Genomic DNA, 20,701 nt, shown 5'->3' on the forward strand with positions numbered 1-20,701 from the left:
AATAATAACTTGTTGACAGAACTTGCATCACACTTTTTACCCTCATGGGTTGTTATTAGATGAATAAGCAAAACTGTAATATTAGTAACTCTTAGTGTCGATCACTACAGTTGTCATCAAATTAATAATAAGTTTCCAGTTACTTCTATCCACTTTATGAACAGCATGCACAACTGCTTGAGAAATTTCTAAAATATTTTCATTTGGTAGCCTGTCCATGGTCAGAATTAATAGCTTACATATTTAATGCTCTATTGGTATGTCACAGCATGCAGGGAGCTTTTCTATGCAATGGAAGTTCTCTCTGCAGCACTCATTACTGTGACATCTGAAATGACACACAATACATTTCTTTTATATGTGCATGTCCAGTGACAGCCTATAGTAAACTTAACAACATTTTGCATCCTCAGAACTGAGAAATCTTCGCAACTGATAGAGAATATTTGCAGGATAGGGTTTCAGGTGAATAGGTACAATAAAAAGACAGTTTACTTGAAAAGAAATGTTTGTATTCACAACACAGTCACATATTCATTGTCCTACAACAATGGAAATAATTTGTATACAAAATAATGAGACAATGATATCCACTCCATTAATAACGTCTAGTTATGGTTGTGAAATGGTGAAACTCCATATGACTGAAGCTGCTGCGGAGATCTGCATGAGATAACCAAATGAGTGCTAACTTCAGCTTCAGCCAACACAGAAAAATGTATGAAAAATAATTATCTGCATTACACTCCAGGTTTTACTTCAATGCAATTACTATTGTCATTTTGACAGTTAAATTTCAAAAAATTAATTCATTAACCATTGTACTTTTTCAGAAGAAAATACTATGTGGTGTTACAACTACTCTGTAATGCTATCAGCAGTGATACAGTCACCAGTTATCTGTTTACAGATCTGAACTGGTTTTACTGACCTGATAGCAGATTTCATAAGGTAGTATTCTTGCTTGTAAGGATCAGAAGGCACAAGCTTGTCAGTCTTAATCTGATTCTGGACGACATACACAAATATCAGTTCCTGCACAGTTGTGCCATTCATGCTTTGCACTATACCCTCAAGTGCTGATTGTAAATATAGAAACATGCATATACAGACTTCAATCCATAAAAAGACAAACCACATGATAGAAATATGCTAACTCATTACTGCACCAGATTGACTGCTGCGTAGCAAACTAAAACATTTATACTGCAATAAACAACAGGTATTTAGGTGACTACAACTACTCAACATCAAAGAGTACACACCTTCACGTGCAAGTTAAATGGGCTTATTGTAGTAATGAATGATTAAAAAGAAACATAAATGTCTCAGTTTATACATATATACTACAGTACTCCACATTTTATATTAACAACAACTTCAAGGTTTAATGTATTAATATATCTGTAAATCTGTCCTTATTCATATGCCACAATGCACTATTCCCTTTAAAGCAAACTGCTTAACAGTTCCATTAGATATACTTCAATCACCAACTGATAGCATGAGCTGGACAACAACTACTGCTGTTTATTATTAATTATCATTAAATTTTTATCGGATTTCTAAGTGCAACATTTAGAACAATTTATTGCTCAACATAATCTACTACATCACCTTAATATTACAACCAAATCAAATTATGTAACATGGGACTGAATCATTTGATAAATGTGAAATAAACAGCATGACTTCATTTACACTCAGCTGTACACTTGTATTTAACCCATTCATTAGATCTAGTACACTTTGCTCCACACTGAAAGTTTAACTACAAGTTTCTATAAAAACTTACTCTGTTATATGCAGCTACAACATTATATTTGATTAACGTTATGCAGTGAAGTCAACTGCATTGAACTGAGTAGAACTAAATAGAAAATAGTACTTTTTGCATGTGAATTTAGCATTACATTTATACAATTATTACATTTAAATTTCAATCAACACTTTTATATGTAAGCAACAACAAACACTCAGGTTTATCATTGTTTCCAATTTTTATTTCAGTTTTCTTTTTGTATTTTCGTGTTCTGCAGTATTCTGAAACAAATTTTCCCTTACATAAACGTGAAACATTCTATGGCTTGCCAAGAATACACTTGCAAGGTTTTGTCCTCTGCGATTGTCTATCATATAATCCTCACAATATGAGTCTAATGTAGACTTTTCGGCTTTTGTTTTACATTTTATAGCTATCTGCAAGCATTTTCACCAATTTTATACATAAAAATGATAACTGAAATATGAAATGTGTATTCTGTGATGTGTTTAGATAACTGTAATAATAAATGCATATTCTGTGATGTGTTTGGAAGTAGGGAAGCAAATTAAATATGTGGCAATCGCATAAATTCAGGAAGCAAAACAAATAGTAAGCACATTGATTTTGTCAAAATACCACTGACTGCCTTCTTTCACTTTTTCCATGAGCAGATTTTTCATACATATACCAGTAGTTACTGGGAAATGAAATGGCTTGCACAAGATAGACTAGCATGGAGAGCTACATCCTGTTTTCAGACTGAAGGCCACAACAACAAGATACAAAACTTTCTAAAACTACTGATAAGAACATATACCTGGACTTACTGCAGAAGGTGTCATAACTTTATCAATTTATAATGTGCTTTGGTAGCCGAATACTCCAAGTTTCCAAAAAAGGAATTGAAACATACATGCTTCAAACCTATGTGCTATAGGAATGACCATTGGTTTGGTATACCTGGCAGCCCACACGCAGTTTTTAAGTGGTATCCCAACATTGTATTGGTAAATATGAGCTAGCCCCCATAACAGATATACACTAAATCATTTAGCTCAAAATTTAAAATTGAGACAATTCACAGAAAGACGGGATACACAGCTGTCTTTCTCACTTTAGCATGTATGACAATGTGGTGACAGGAATGGCACCTGGTTATAGAAAATAATAACTACAAAATTTTAGAGACCGAGTACAGACACTCTGCACACAAATAATCCCTAGGAAGAGATGGCGGTACAAAACAGGCAAAATCAAAAGATCACAAAAACTGGAGTGAATACATATGTGTTTCCTAAAACACAGTGAAATATCAACCAGACTCATATCAATTCAAATCATTAGGTACAAACATTCACAGGTAAGACAAAGCATTACTCAAGTGAAAAGTAATATTATTATCTATAGTGGAAATCGAAAAAATTAAAGACATTTTAGATGCAATGTTAAATGATGATTTTTTATATTTTTTTATTTTATTTTATTTTTTATTTTATTTTTTGCCAGAATCTGAGAAAACAGGAGTTTTGACGATTTGACAGGAACAGTAGACTTTGTTGCACAGAGATTGTCACATGTATTCAGTAAAACAGCACGATTCTGTTTTATATTTTTCCCACTCCTCCTTCCAACACACCCCTCCCTCTTCTATGCCACTGTCTGTTGTTTTTAATTATTCAAACATTTATTTTTAAACATTGGGAGGTCCAGGAAGTAATTACAGCAATATTATGAGAAGGACAGATTACTACTCACAGTACAGAGTAGATGTTGACAGACAGGCACAACAGAAAGGATGGTATACATTTTGCTTTTCACCCCAAAGGTCTTCCTCCAAAGCAAAAATACACACACATTCACATAAGGATAACTCACAATGAACAGAGACAGTTGTCACTTATGTGTGAATGTGCCTACCTGCACCTCAATGTCTCTTCTATTATTGTGAGCAGCAATCTACCCTTTTCATAATAAACATCTATTTGTAATGTAAAGCACTGCTCTATTTTGTATCTTATGTTGAAAATTTTATAAACAGAATACATTTTAGATGCTCTACACTCTACAGCAAGTCATTTGTAAATTTTTTGCTTTCCAATGGGTGCAGGTACTCACTATATATCTAACAAAGCAAAATAAATGTATATACACTGTATATGAAAACAGTGCACAAACTTTTGTGTTCTACTGATGCCAAAGCAGAACTTGTATCCAAAATCTTTCTGCACATATTTCTCATCACAACCAGCAAAGAATCTGGACTGGCAGATCTATAGGAGAGTACCATTGTTTGCCACGGGATGCAAAAATACCGAAAATAGTAAGTGCTATGTAACATTCATTACAACACCACAACTTTAATGAGAAAAGCTGAGCATATGATAGAAAAATCAATTAAACAATATTTAATAACTGAAAACACTAATGCATAGTTCCGCGAGACATTTGCAGTAATGGCTATCTTCTGCCTTATCTTTCGTTAGCAAAGCTAGCACAGCCATAGAATTTCCACTTGGTAAAGGACATTTTAACTTTATTTCAGTATCACATGTGCAGAACCAAATTACATACACAGTTCATATAGTGTATATTAAATTGCCATGAGGTAATCAAATTAATGAGTGGTACAGTACATTTCTCACATGATAATTGGATGTTCCTGCAAGGGGCAAAAATAGTGATCTAACAGTTTTGTATAATCCCTGAGTGCTTGCTGGGAACGTACATAGTCACAAAATTAGACAAGCTATTTGTATGCAACAGCACATATAAATATGTATTTATAAAACTACACCCCATAAAAGTTACAGAATGGCTGTGATACACTGCACATGAAACTCCACTGAAAATATTCATTGCCTGAATTAATTTTAAATCCCTCCCACACTTAACACAAATTTCCTCTGTGTTACTGTTCTCAGCTGCATCAATGTATCACCAAAAGACAAATTTTCAATGGGATTGCAGCTTTAAGGGGCTATACTGGATACAACTTTCTTATAATTGTTCTCAGTTTGTCATACTTTTCATTTTAACTAGCACAAAATTAATTTGAAATAAAATTTATCTTTTTTGCAGAAAATTTCAAAACTAGGAATCTTCCCTCTATATTTACGATTATTGGAAAAAAGTTGCTAAACAGAATGGTGGCTATCATGGTGAATAATTTTCAACAATTTTTTTTTCAATCATATGCGTTATTTATGTAATCATATATACAGCGAATTGCTAAAAATGGATAAGACAAAATATATGCAATTTCTGTTATTACATCTGCTCAATGCCACAAAAATTTCAAAATCACAAAAATTAATGTATCTTTCTAGCTCACACAAAAGTTATTGAAAATGACAGTGAAAAAGTAATTAGGATTTGATAAGACACTTGATTTCCTAAATATTTCAACACATTTCATAAATAATTACTCTGTGAAAAGGCAAGAAATTTCATAACACATGTGACTTTCATTTCTGAAGACGTTTGCTGATAATTCAAATGTTAGTTGCCACATGACCTGGCAGGCAGTGCAATCCATGTGACACTTAAGAGTCTATTACTCCAACGGGAGTCAGTAGCAAGAACAGAAAGAAACACAAAACTCCATCAGTTCACTTGAAACAAGCTAATGCATATAATGAATTCACAACTCAAAATAAATTGAGATCCAACAAGTAGATGGAATCTTTTTGAAACTAAACTGTGATGTTCCAGTATCAACAACAGATAAAAGCAGAACAGTGTAGTATCATGAACTGAACAGATAAAATACTATCAACTTTAAAGATGAAATAATGAGTAAGAATAGAGTAATCTGAACAAAATCAACATTACTTGACATTTTTAATTTCAGCATTGTCCCATATGCTATAGATGTGTGCTCAGTTTGTTTAAGTCAACAAAAGAATTATTTGGTAAAGACTGGAACAAGTTAAAATGGATAAAACAATGGTGCCTTGTTTCATTATTCGCAGGACCTACACACTTAAGTATAATTTTTGAGCCAACATAACAAAGATTCTTTCTGTTAGAATTCAACACCAATTAAAAATGGAGTTACCCAAGACAGTTATAACTCGCATGTTTAAGATCTTAACTATCTTTGGATACTGTCAGTATCTTATCAATCAGTCAAGATTTCACCTTTAAAATTAGTACCAATCTCAAGTTTTAATACTCTCGTTTGTTAATTGTTTACAGCTATTAATGTTTCAAGAATAACACTGGGAATTTTTGTCATGTATGACAACAGATTCCTCATCAAAGACCACAATGAAAACAAAATCACATTTTTTTGTCACATAAACTCACTTCTTTCAAAGATTTTGTGACAACTAAACCACATTATAAAAGAAAAAAATATTTATTTTAAATATACTTAATGTAATGGAGTACCTACAGTGCCTGAAGTTGATTATCAACCAGAAAATAAACTGCCATTTGGAACAGTATGCTGAAATAAGTTCAAGTAACCACATTATTTTCTTCTCAGATTAATGTAAGGCCACTTACATAAATTACATTTTGTTTCAGTCAGTGAACTGTCAACAGAGACTGGTTTCTAACTGTAATGGTGGCTGCTACCCTCAATTACCCTCACCAAATTTCTAAATGTGGAGATACCAAGGGTCTCACATTAGAAGGTAGAAAATATTGAAGTGTCAAATGTTTTTACTATGGAAGGCTACCAATGGAAAAATATTGCTTCATATTCTCTACATAAAATACACCATCTTGCTTGTCACATACTAAATTTAACAGCTCATTTTTTTCTAACCAGGTGATGCATGACTATTGTGCCCAGGCTGTCATAAGATTCTGAAGCTTAAATGGTAATCCACAATAGTTTAATGAAAACTGTTCAGTCCATACTCAAAAATTTTGGTTCTTCTAACAGCTCACTTATTTTTTTCAAGGCAATGTGTACACTAGATAAGCTCCTAAGCACAATAAAATGGGAAATATGATCACCTGCTTTTTCGCTATTTTAAAATGAATGAAACCTCAAACATACCAAATCCATTGAATCTATGATTATAAAATAATAGAGAGACATGTCATCCCAACTGCTAATTAAATCTGCAATGAGGTCAAATGATTACCTTTAAAGCTGCTATCCCTTTTACATAGTTATGAACCTGTGACAGGGTTATTTTTAGAAAATTTAATACAAACTATAAATGTGATGCTGTTATATTATACATTTACCACTGTATTTTATTTATTCTTAAGACATTTTATGGCAAGCAGCTGTTATAAGAATGATAATTACAGTGTCATAAATCTAAATAAATATAAATTTAAGTAGGTTCGTACACTCAGGAAACAGTGATATCATTTTAATTTCTTGCTTAATTTCATAAAAATATAATTGATTTTGTATTTTATAATTTAACAACCACTGATGTTATTCCATTAAAAGAACTTATCTGAAAATATACACATATCCTTGCCCACATTTTGAGAGTTTTATGTAAAACTGTATTATTGTGCACAAATCCAAAAAATGGCAGCAGTTAAAAATCATTGTGTGAGATCTTTTGTAGCCATAAGAAGTTACCAAAATAATTTTTACTGTAATTGTGAGTCACAAGTAAAAAAAATGCCTTTTCTTAGTATGTCATACTTCACTTGCTGTCAGGTACTGCCTATTAACTGAATTTCAGATTAATAATTTCATATATTTTGAGATCATTTATCATCAATGTCATTATCCGGCTTCATTAGCAAACAGAAATCAAACAAGCTAGGAAAGATTTTATGTCAACTGCAATACAATAAATTATATATTGGTACAAAATAAGCTTAAGATAAATATTAATCAATACTTTATAATCGGTGGTACAGTATTTAAAAGTGAAGTGTGGATCTTCACATATTAAGTATCACAGATGCTACAACTATATTCAGAAACTTCTTGTCACAAATTAGTTCAAATTTGTTGATTCATCACATAATATGAAGTATAATGTATGCAATAATTATGACACTTACTACTAAATGCAAGCCTGTTAAGCACCCACATCTGGAGCACAGTTACTGATTGGATAAAATTCGCATTTTACATGCTAAGGATGTTACAGAAATGTATTGATGAGTTTCATAAGCCTGCATTTGTATAAAAAAGTAACTGCCAAATGCACTAAGAGAGCAAAAAATTAATTTTAATTTATTGGTCATAAACATCTATTACATCCCAAATAACTTTTGCACAAAAATATCAGACACTTCATCTGTTGTGTCATTACTGTTCACCATTGTAATCTGACTGATATTATCAATCCATATTATTTGTAAGGAAACTATATTATTTGTGCCCACAACAGCTGTGGTGTCCTGTTTCTATGAATTGAATGTACTTTTTAAAAGTACTTTTTGTGACACTTTCACACATTTTGAAAGCATTAACAAATGATAAAAGAAAGCTTTTATCATCTCTGTTTCAGGTAATAATAGTGATTAGATTTCTTTCTTGTGCAGATGCAGAACTGAATATGGAAGATTCACATTACTATTTCCTTTATAGAGCTAAACAGTGCACACATCAGCTCCAGTTTTAAATTATTTATTAAATTCACCACATATGTCTGCAAAATGTTAGTACTAAACAGCAAGATTCCCTGTGTTCTCTTCTGCAAACTTTTAAAAACAAAGTAGTTTGTTTTCATAAAATGAACATATCATAACATAAGACAGGCAATACTATTAAATTGGTTCGAGTACATTAGTAGACTTGAGTGGCTGGAAGATGTACCTTGAGAGGTATAAAAACATAGATTTTGTGCTGTTTTGTAACAATCAATCAGAAATATGCTGTTATCCTTCGGCTACAAAACTAGTTGCAAAATTATATGGTTGCAAAATATTACAGCAGCAGCATCTGATATCACTCCTACATATCTATTTAAGGAAGAGATTAATGCTTTGAAGTAAAAGAGAGAAATGTACTGGAGCACTGAAATATTTACATCAAGAGTTATCATGAGTAATGTACAAATATTTACAACATAACAGTCTTAACACCAAACAAAACTACATAGAAAAAACAGAGCTGCCCTCTTGGCTAACTTCTAAGCTTGTATGAATAAAGTATTTGCCTCGAATCAGTCTTTCAAGTCATAAAAGTATATAAATCTCTTTAAAACACTGGTTAATATTATATAACATTTCAATGAAATTTAAACAAAAATGTTTTTCAGATATAACAGTTTCCATATTTTAAGCAGGTATCACAAGTTATTCAATATCTAACAATCATGTACGCATACATATCGTACAGCACAAAAATGAAACAATGCAATTTAAACTATCACAATTTGTTTTACAGATACAGGAAAATCTTACAGGCATCAGTTAAATTACCTTTATATTTTATGTTTAGAAACAAATAAAAGTATAAATCACCTACAACATGTAGTAGAACAATACATGATAAAACCTCTGTATTTTGAAATATAATATTTATCTATATATGTACATATATATTATGCACTGTATGATAACTGGAAAGCTGCAATGAATGTTTCACATGTGAAACATTACCACAAAACTTGTTATCCAATCCCTTAAAATAATTATTGATGGTTAAAAATAGTAATGTCCTATAATACATTACTGACAAGTGTGTGTAAAAATTTTTTAGACATAACAACAGATTTCAAAATGAAATACAGTCACTAATATTGTACTGAAAATTCTTTTAAGATATAAAGCTTTTAGATAGCAAATTAATATCAAACACATTTTTAGGAATCAAAATTTAAATTAATGGGTCCTTTATCTACCTTAGAAACACTACTCAAATTAATTTAGTGTTAATTAATAAAATGGGAATTTTACAAAATTTATGAAAAAACTGCTGTCCATGTACCAAAAATTCATTTCCTGCATATAAATAATTCTTACAAAAATTAAATCTGCAGACAACCTAACACACATTCCAAGTGTAAACCCAATAACACTACTCTTAATGAAGATCTTTTAATATTTGTTATCAACAAATTCTTCTTTTATTTTTCCCCATCCACAAAATAATACACAAGATATGCTCTGTTAACTGATCCCCCATCTCAGTTTAGAACTTTACAGCAGTTCAACAAAACTGCAGAAGGGAACTCAGCATAACTGTGTTTCTTCAGTTAGTTTGTTAACTCACATCAAATCACTTCATTACATTGCTTCTTCATTATAGCATCAGCGCAGAGATTCTGTTGTCTGACCTTATTTTTACAGTACTTAAATTTCTTCAAAAATGTTTAATTGGTAACAGTACACACAAAATTATATGGGCCAGGATTTTATCTCTATACATGCACTATTTAAATCATATTCTCATGACATTAGTGTAGTAATATCATATTATGAACCCTTTCACTGCCAATTATGTGTAATTTTGTTTAGACCAGAAGTTCTCTCACCACCATGATGTCAAAAATCACACACATTCCATGAACTCTCGACAGTTTTCGAGTAATGAGTGGAACACACAGCCTTGTAATAATTTACAACGATTAGTTCATGGCTTGGTTTTTCTGGTAACTGTTGTGAAATTTCATGGAACGAAACTGAAGCTGACATAGATCTCATAGTAAGTTGCAACTCTTTGTGAAGTTGAAGGAAGTGATTAATGTTAGAGCCTCTGTTCATTATCTTAGAGTGAGCTGAATAATTTACCTGAGACTGGAGGGATTGTCAGCCAAGAATTCAAATCAGAAAGAGTAAGAACTTGTCATAGGCCTCCTGTCAAGAAATATCAGATTTCTGACACACAATTATCTAGTTGTAAAATATTACAGCAGCAGAAGCTGAAGTCATTTTCACATATCTGTTTAAGACAGAGATTAATGATTTGAAATAAAAGAAAGAAATGTAATAGAGCATTGAAATATCTACATGAAGAGTTTTTATGGGTAATACATGAGTGTTTGCAACTTAACTGTTGCGCACTCAGTTTGAGAGACACGTCGGTTAACAAATTATTTTTCGTTCTTCTTTAGTAAGTCTTCTCTGAGTGTATCAATCAGTTTTAAACTTTTACTTATGAACTGTCTTCAGGAAATTTATTTTTTATTACACACAGTGATGTAAAAATAGAAAATAAAGAAGACCAGGGAGAAAAACTGTAGCAATTACGTAATGAACATAGAGAAACAGAAAGAGAATTAAGGGTTTGTACATCTGCACCACCAGAACAGGCAAGTGCACAATTAGTAGACCTCACAGACATATACCTAGTTCACATATTGGGTTTCAGGCAGGCAGTTCACTCCCAATATTAAAGCACTGAAAGAGTTCAGATAACATTACTAAAAACTGAATGCAATATTTCTTCAAACACCAGTTACATTTCCTTCCTCACAGAGTGATATAATCCGCTATATCCAACACCAAATTGCAAAACAATAACACATGTTTTTAGGACATGGTTTCCGTCTACATCCACACCAATACTCTGCAATTCAAATGGTAGCTGAATTATTTTCATACACATAATTACAATACAGTTCCTTCTATTTGCTACCTCAGTATGTGATACATAAACTTAGCCTCAATTTTCAGAACTAGATAGTTCAACAGACTGCTCCAATTCACCAAGTTGTAAATAAAAAATCAATGATTTTTCTGATCAGACAAATCCTGGAATCAATTTGGTTTAATTTCAAATCAAGAATGTCACATGCTGAGGCCGCTTTGAAAAGGCTTGAAATGGGATGGGTCAGGTAGAGAAAGCAAGTAATATGAAAAATGTAACCTTGGATACACTGTGCACAATTGTGTATGTCTCTTGGACTGCCTATTAAAGATAATGTTATTTTCACTCTTAATATAAATGCTTTTCAAATGTGAGGACTATGGTATGAAGATTAGCATCTCCAAAACGAAAGTAATGTCAGTGGGAAAGAAATATAAATGGACTGAGCGCCAAATAGGAGGAACAAAGTTAGAACAGGTGGACGGTTTCAAGTACTTAGGATGCATTTCTCACAGGATGGCAACATAGTGAAAGAACTGGAAGTGAGGTGTAGCAAAGCTAATGCAGTGAGCGCTCAGCTACAATTTATTCTCTTCTGCAAGAAGGAAGTCAGTACCAAGACTAAGTTATCTGTGCACCGTTCAATCTTTCGACCAACTTTGTTGTATGGGAGCAAAAGCTGGGTGGATTCAGGTTACCTTATCAACAAGGTTGAGGTTATGGATATGAAAGTAGCTAGGATGATTGCAGGTACTAGTAGATGGGAACAATGGCAGGAGAGTGTCCACAATGAGGAAATCAAAGAAAAACTGGGAATGAACTCTGTAGATGTAGCAGTCAGGATGCACAGGCTTAGATGGTGGGGTCATGTTACACGCATGGGAGAAACAAGGTTACCCAAGAGACTCATGGGTTCAGCAGTAGAGGGTAGGAGGAGTCGGGGCAGACCAAGGAGAAGGTACCTGCATTCGGTTAAGAATGATTTTGAAGTAATTGGTTTAACATCAGAAGAGGCACCAATGTTAGCACTGAATAGGGGATCATGGAGGAATTTTATAAGGGGGCTATGCTCCAGACTGAACGCTGAAAGGCATAATCAGTCTTAAATGATGATGATGATGATGGCAATTTAAGTTAAATAATATCTCCATAAATACATTTTGCTATGTGTGTTAACAGCAAGAAGAATTAAAAGAAGATGCAGAGAATTTTTCAGTACTTTAAATAAGAGGGGAAAACTAATTTTGAAGGAAAACTGCATCATGAAAAATAAATTCCTCGCTGTGTTCCTGAAATAACACTTTTTTAAATTACTTATACTCCTACACAGAATAAAAATACGTAAATATATAAATTCCAGTATTTCCTTGATCGTGTATCCACAATGATGAACATCAGATTTTTAATTCAAGCAGGTCTGAAGAAGAAGGAATTACATTAGTGACTACTGAGCAATGAAAAAGCATTATTCTATATGGAAACATTAAACGAAGAAAGGGACAAGAAACACATGGTGCACCATGCTGAAATTGAGGCTTACTGCCAATCTAATGAAATATGAAGATGACCAGCACAAAATATAAAATAGCAAAGAAGACGAGAAACTAAAGCAGCAAGTAGGGTGTTAGGTATTGTGCAACATTGGACTGAAGTAGCAAAACGAGAAAATGGAAGACAAGTATTTCTAGATAATGTGAGCCAAGGGAAATTAGTGGTCAAGAGTAAAGGATTTTGTAAAACATTTCTGCCTAGCAGAGTTAGCATAGAATGGGATTTTGGGTAATGTTACTAATTTCAGTCTTGTATTTTCTTCTTCCAGAATCATCAGAATTTAAATCTCAGTTAAGAAGGTGCAGAAACGAATCAACTGGATCACAATCATGTAAAAACCTAGATTTCAAAGCTGTTCAGGAATGTACATGCACATTTACATATCTGACCAGTGATCAGAAATAACAGGTACAAATATAAAAGATTGAAATGAACTAGCATGTACAAAGTGGACATCAATAATTTCTTAGACTTTCCCGGTGATTCATATCATCTTGTGGAATTGGGTGTACTTTTGTCTTCTGTCTTCCCAACACAATATTTCAACATCATAACTCGGCATCTTCATCAGCTGTTTCCTGTGACGGGAAACATCTAGTGAAGACGCTGAGTCATGACATCGAAATATTGTGTTGGAAAGATGCTGACCACCTGCAGTACACCCAATTCTATGAGGTAAACACTTTCCAATTTGTGTCCTTAAAAATGAAAGGCATGTATAAATTTTCAAATCTGCATTGTAGCTTCAGCCAAAAGAACAAAATTGATTGGAAATAGACTGCCTATATTTATATAATGATTTCTGCGTGTGTAAGATGATCTGTAATTACAACAAATCCTGCTAAGTATGAACTTCCTTCTTCATCTTCATATACCAGTTTTCAAAATACTGATCTATAAATATTTGCTGCAGAAATAAAAAGACAAACATATATACAGGATCATTCTCACAAAACATTTTTTAACTACAACATTCCTTAGAATCTTTTGCATTTCAACAGATAGGCATTCAAATATGTAGCAAATGTGATGTTAACAAAGCATTAAGAGTAAGCCACATTTTGAACCTACAAAGGCTGTTATTTCTAGGCTCAGCAGAAGCAGTGAAGATGAGCAACATTCAAAGAATATATGAGGCAGAGCACAAATAAAGATATGGAAAAACTACTTAAAGGAATATGGAACATAGAGAAAAAAAGGAGCAGCACTGATAAATGACAGCACCAGCAAACTACACTAAGGCTGAAACAGAATGGCACTGTACAAGAGTACGCAGATTTAAAACATTGCAGACAAATATTATAGGAGACAAAAAAACTTTAAAGATAAAGCAAGGAATTAACAACCAATGTGTTAATACAACAATTTGGAAGGGAAACCACACCAGAAGTACGTGCACTGTGCAGCACTGCCACGTACTTTATTAAATGTGTTAATTATGAATCACATCTGAAGTGATAAAGGGAGACTGATTAAATGACTACTACTGAAATCACAGACAGAACATAACGGTACAGAAATAAAAATAAATGTTCTGGTAATGTATCTCATGCTGCATTTATTATGCTTTCCCTCACCAAGTATTATGCACGCCTTTTCGTTATTGTTTTGTTTTCTTAGTTTCTATTGCTATGCACTAAAGAAGCAGCTCTGAATTTCAAAATCTTCAAAATGATTAAGGCTGAGAACAGCATTAATTTTTATAACCTACTTCTCTTCATGCACAGTGCTTTCTTCTTAGGTGTCCTATGTTTACTTTTGTCTTACTAACAAGTAATCATCCAAAATTAAACAGTTTAAAAGAAGAAGAATTGCCTATTGGTACAGATCTGCTTGCACTAAAAAAATTTTACCAGAAATAATTAAGCCTGTTTGAACTGGAGCATCTTTCAGTGATTGCGTACTAAGTTTTAATGCTATGCAGCACATCCTTTGCTTCAGTTTTCCAGATTCTGGTTTTTTCCTTTATAAAAAAGTAAGTCCTATCTTTCTTAAATACTGAATGATTAAAATATTGTTTTCTACATAGCAAATGGTAAGGAAAAAAGATATGGATAGGATCAGAACTACTGACATTATAATTTCATCACATATGAAGCACATAATTCTGCTATCTCATTTCTAAAGTTATACACTCATTGAAAAATACGGCTTGGGCATATCAAAATTGTAAGACCACTGAATTTCAGAGTATAGGCACAGATGTAACTACAAAATAACATGGTTTTCAGGAAATACTTTAATAATTATATATTATGTTCAATCAGAAAACTAAAAGTGTTTATGAAGTTTTGCTAATCTATAGATTTCAAGACATTTTTATACAGAAGTTGAAATTACTTCTGGTTTTGCTATGAAGATACTGAATGTCTGTTACATAAACTGTAGCTCTAAAAAGTATCATTTAAACAAACAAAATATCAAGATAATTTTAATCTCCGATTCCAATTAAAACCAATGTCTTTACAGGTCGATCATTTAGTCCAGGAGAACTATACCATAATACATGACAGATTCAAGAGAAATTTTTATATGTCAACATAAACCAAAACTAACAATAATAATTGTAGCAACAGAAACTAAATGCAACAGATGCCTGTAAACAATGGGAAGAAGACACACAGCTAAATCAAGACGTGTCCATGAGTGTTATTAAGTACAAGTTCTCTGAACTTTTACAACAAATTGATACCCCTTTCACTATAACATTAATTAATGCCATAATTTCAAAAAGAATACTTTTTCCATAATGATTTAGTATATAAGTATTATGGGACACTTCATGAAAATTTTGAATGGTCAAGTTCCACAAATACCCTGTATTAAATATCTCACATGAAACTTTTAGCAAGACCTTATATGTCATTACGATTGGGATACAGGAGGTTAAATAATTATTATATCATTAAAATATTCTTTGTGCAAACCTAAATGCTGATGACTTTATATGACAAGTTAAAACTTCAAAATCAGATTGCCTTTGGCAGGCAGTGTCCAATCAATTACACCACCCATCATCAACTCTAACACCATTACAATGATTCAACTGGTCAAGGTATCTTTCTTTTTTGGTACAATTAATAACATACTGCCTAAAAAAGGCAGAAATCTGAGTTATAATTCTGGTCTGACATGCAATTTTGATTTTGTCACATATAATTGACATAACACATAATCTCTTGAGTAAGAGACTTCATTCTCATACAATCAAATATACAAAATAGAATGATAAAAATACCTAAAAATGAATCTCTTATGAATATAGTTACCACAGTCTGATAATAATGATATACCTGAAAGTTAATGACATATTTTGTGCAGTGTTCTTCTGATATACATACATTATTTCTGATATATTAACTAAATGTGAATTTCTGTTTTTAGAATTACATGATAACGATGTCTTATAGTTTGGTGATTTTTGTTTTATGGACATTGGGCCATAGTCCAAAGTGTATTTCTCAGCCTAACATTTCATATTCCAATGCTGCAAGACATCCTCAGATGAAATAACAGCTCAGATGAACGCAGTTACAATCTCATACAAGCTCAGCCAGCCTCAGATGACATCTCCAGCATTGAAGATAAAACATTTGGCAGAGAGATATGTCTTCGACCTAAGCCTACCACTTACAAAACAAAAATCACCAAATACACAAATACTGGCCATGAATAGCATAGTTTGATGGAATGTGATATGCAGTATGGTACAGTGATTACTATGTAGCTGAGAGTGTCAGTGAATGGCCTGTACTTCAGAAATAATAATATGCAAAACTATGAATAAGCAATGGACATCATCATTAATGAAAATTGGAGACAATATCACTTCAGTGACAAGGATATTACAGACGAGTGAGAAAGCAAGAGAATCTTTTCTCATTTTTATGCACATGTTCATACACAAATTTATTGTTTCATAAGATTCCAGAATCCTTATATCCACTCCATTTTGGTTTGTAATAAGTGGTTTGAAACATGAAAATGATGCACGTTTTGTGAAATTTTTTTGCATATGTTAAGTCAGTTTTACTCCAAAAAAAGTATTGCTCTGTACAATAGTATACAAATATAACTATACAAACTGCTGTAGTTCACAGGATTTTAGGTAAAATAATTAACTCAGTCTCTTTCCCAAGAAAATTTGTCTCTTCAAAATGTGGGGAGTTTCATTCTGATGTTAGATTCTGATGCACACTTGTGAATCTGTAGTATGATGAAACACAATTACTTATCACTGTTACAGGGAAATGGATATAAATTACCCAGCTGTATTCTGCAGGTACAAGCAGTTCCATTTTGCAGCTATGTCAAGAAGGTTGAATAAATGTGTCAATTGTCACCATGCATTATCAGATATTGAGGTTAGAATCAACAAAAGAGAAACACACTATTTATACTACCATAAACACAATTTTGATAAGGTGATCAACAAATATACACCATATTTCAAAAAATACAATGCTTCTCATAGTCTGATGATACTATGGCAGTGATCAAATTTCTTCATGAACTGTACTTTGTGACATTAAGTCCAACTAAGAATACTTCCATTTAAACTGTATACAAGTTCCACAGGATGGTTAAGACAGAGGAAGAGGTTACTTTTTCAGCATAAATGGAATTCTTCACACACTTTGTAGCCACTAAGTCATCTCTTTGGCAGAATACAGTGATAAATTAGCTCCACATATGAAATTTTTGTAAATGTGAAAACTATAAACAGATGTTTATAATCATGTTCTCTCCCTAAGCAGTGCATTACAGAAGAGGAATTGTCACTCTTGAAAATCTAAATATTAATCACATGGAGTACCAGAAGTAGCAGAAAAAGAGAGAGATTTTCAAATCAGAAATTGTGAATTATGTAGACCATGTTGCATATTTCAACACTTGTTTTACATTGCACTTAGTTCTTATGACTGAACAAGGCTTATCAGACTGTGGTGGCTCACCAATCAGCAACTATAAGACAGTCAAGCATTTGAAAAATATGTATCACTCTGGAACAGAAATCATGCTATTCTAAGGGTAGGTGATAACAAAATAATATAAAATCAGAGCAGCAGACATTCAATATTTTCCTTTGATTACAGTCCTGATGAAAATGGCTTTAGAAGTACAGAAAGTAAGATATAACAATGGTTAAGTCTTTTAAAAAAGTTAAAGTTTGCCTGGCACAACAACATTAATAAATATTTTCTTTCGTTTCTTTTGCACAATCACTATTTACATTTTGAACAATATGTTTTGTGTGCAAGCAAAGACACAGTTTTTATTGTCTTGGCATTAACAGATCTTCAGTCTGCATGTTTACTTTAAGGGTGATGTGAAATGAAACATTGTTTCCTAATTACAAAAGACCTTTGCATCATAAAACAAAGATTGATATAAACAACTTCATTTGAACTGATGTACCACTGTGAATTGATCCATATAATTATGTGTGCACAGACCTGCCATAAGAGCTAACTACTAATCAACAAATATAAATTTTGTTTTCCCTCTGACAATAAAACAAACTATTTTGAAGTCAATTTCTGCAGATTCAAAAGAACTAACATCACAGCCAGTTGTCACGTTTACACAGAGTATTATCTGTTTTCAAACCATATATTATGTATTATGTAACAGCCTGAAAAGTGGATTAAAATTATCGTGGGGGAATACATCTTTTTTTTCCCACAACTATGTTGACAATATGAGAACTTAAAATTCATCCAACAAATTGGGTAGAGACAGATGTATCCCTAGCTTCCAATTTTCTTTCTTGCATTCCATTCCAGCTATGGTGGAGAAGTAACTGCTATCGCAACTTTCTCATATGTTTGCCTCCCCACATTTAATACATATGTTTCTTTATTTGTTGTGCACAAACTCATACTGTCAACTTTTCAGCATATTCTTGTTTTACATCAGAACACATTTCATACTGGGTACACTGTTAGTTTTAAAAAACACATCACAATCATTCTGCACAAAATGTCAGATTATAGCCAACAATACACATCATCATACTACAGGCTGATCTTTTACAAACTGCCACCATTAATATTCATTCTCCTACATTTCAGAACTATGAATTCTTTTTCATATTGAAGAGGATTTGAAATATTTTATACCATACCCGAGCCGTCATGAAGGCAGCAATAGATATTTTGGAACAAGCTATCGACCTAACTAATGATGATGAATATTTACATTTACATTGAATTACAAAACCTTAAAGCTAATAGTTGTAGACCAAACAAACAGTTTGCTGAAATTTCTAGTAACAGCAACTTTATGAGAATGACTTCACAAATTCAAGTTTGAAAAATGTTGAGCTACTTCAAAGATGCTACAACAAATTAAGCATGTTGAATCTTTTCATCTGAAATACTCTGTTGCAAAACATGAACTAATTTTGTAGTCAGTTATTAAAAGGAAAAAAAGGAACACTGCAACTTCACAAGAAGTACTCCCAAATGACAAATCTGAATCAATTTTTACGTTTGATTTTTCACTTCAGATAAACATTTGAGCACAAGATTATAATGTGTTTAACCTGCAACACAGAACCATGAAATGAATAAGGAAAAACACAGAACAAAGGACAGACAAGAAATGTTACATCACAACGCTCAAACAAGCCCCCAATTCAGTTTGTATGCTATAAATATCACTCATAATTCACTGTATTTTAACAGTATCATTTCTTCTGTGTTTTTCCTTTGTTAAACACTGCAATTTGCTGCTCTTGACTTCTTCAAGATGTGGTTCACTCTATTATGCTGCCCCATTAGGCCTGTCTCTTAAATATTCAGTTCTGTACATCTAGCACACATACCTAGAGCAAACCACTTACACACATATATGGTACAAGGTAGAGTACTAAAAAATTCTGAAACAAGAGATGAAACACAATGGACAAAGAGGAGCTTCATAATGGTGTGGTTAACTTTTGCTCATCAGCCATTCCCAACATTATCAAAAAATAAACCTATAGTTGGTCTTACATTACAGTGTAACAAATCAATAACATCTAATTCTGAGGATATGTGTAACTCCAATAATAACAACACTTCGTATTACATGTTATGAGATTTTCAAATTTTCCTATGTAAGTAGCAGCCACGGTTGTCTGTAATATATATTTTTGCAGTAGTGTGACAAAACTATTAATGCTACACATTATGATACGTAATTACTACATTTTAAAACAAGACTTTAGCTGGAGAACAACAAATTATTTTGAAAGGATCAAAGAATTTCTCGCAGTATTTTTGTAACTGGGGATGGAAAAAGGTTGTTAAAAACTGTAACTGCACAAAAATCTAAAGTAATTACAACAATTCAAATAATAAATCCCACATGTACATGAGCAGCTTCCAAATGTTTCATTTGTTTAACCAAATGTCAACAGTAAAACTGCATGTTATGATAATTCTATGAACAATGCAGATACAATTTTAGGAAGCTGCATTTTACTTTTGATAATCTTAATAATGTGCAGACAATGACTGACAAAGGCACGAGATACAGATTGGGTTCATCACACCATTTACAAGGCAGCTCTGTGTGGACTCCTTCATCGAAAACATGCTTCCAGCATCTCAACAAAGAGTTTATTCATGGGTACCTTTCCCTCACGGTTCACCATGCTCCAGAAGCGTCTAACGACGTGATCTGCTTGACGCAAGGCAGGCAGTAGCAGTAACAGGTGTTGTGTGTGATGTAATGGTGATCCTGGCCTGTATTAAAAGAGAATATTTCTGTGATTACATAAAGAAAAAGGCTCTCTTGCAAAGTTATTTTTATACCTGTTGCTGTACCAACCAGCCCATTATGTAATGGAATAAGCTTTAGAATATTTCTGGTCTGTACAACAACATATTAAAACATGCATGCCCGATAAAAGACAACACATAGGATAT

The 20,701-nt window shown here is 32.7% G+C and overlaps 1 protein-coding gene across 2 annotated transcripts in view; it reads right to left on the bottom strand.

Annotated features, from left to right (window-relative positions):
- Positions 1 to 489: 489 nt before the first annotated feature.
- LOC126352328 (steroid hormone receptor ERR1) overlaps positions 490 to 20,701 on the bottom strand; it is a 361,140-nt gene continuing 340,928 nt past the window's right edge. For both annotated transcript variants that reach the window (XM_050002679.1, XM_050002678.1), the window contains one exon: positions 490 to 20,518. In XM_050002679.1, the coding sequence (XP_049858636.1) occupies positions 20,356 to 20,518 (163 nt within the window). In that variant the 3' untranslated portion in view covers positions 490 to 20,355. The remainder of the gene's footprint in view (positions 20,519 to 20,701) is intronic.

This window comes from Schistocerca gregaria, chromosome 1 (assembly GCF_023897955.1).
Source record: "Schistocerca gregaria isolate iqSchGreg1 chromosome 1, iqSchGreg1.2, whole genome shotgun sequence".
Classification (NCBI taxonomy): Eukaryota; Metazoa; Arthropoda; class Insecta; order Orthoptera; family Acrididae; genus Schistocerca; species Schistocerca gregaria.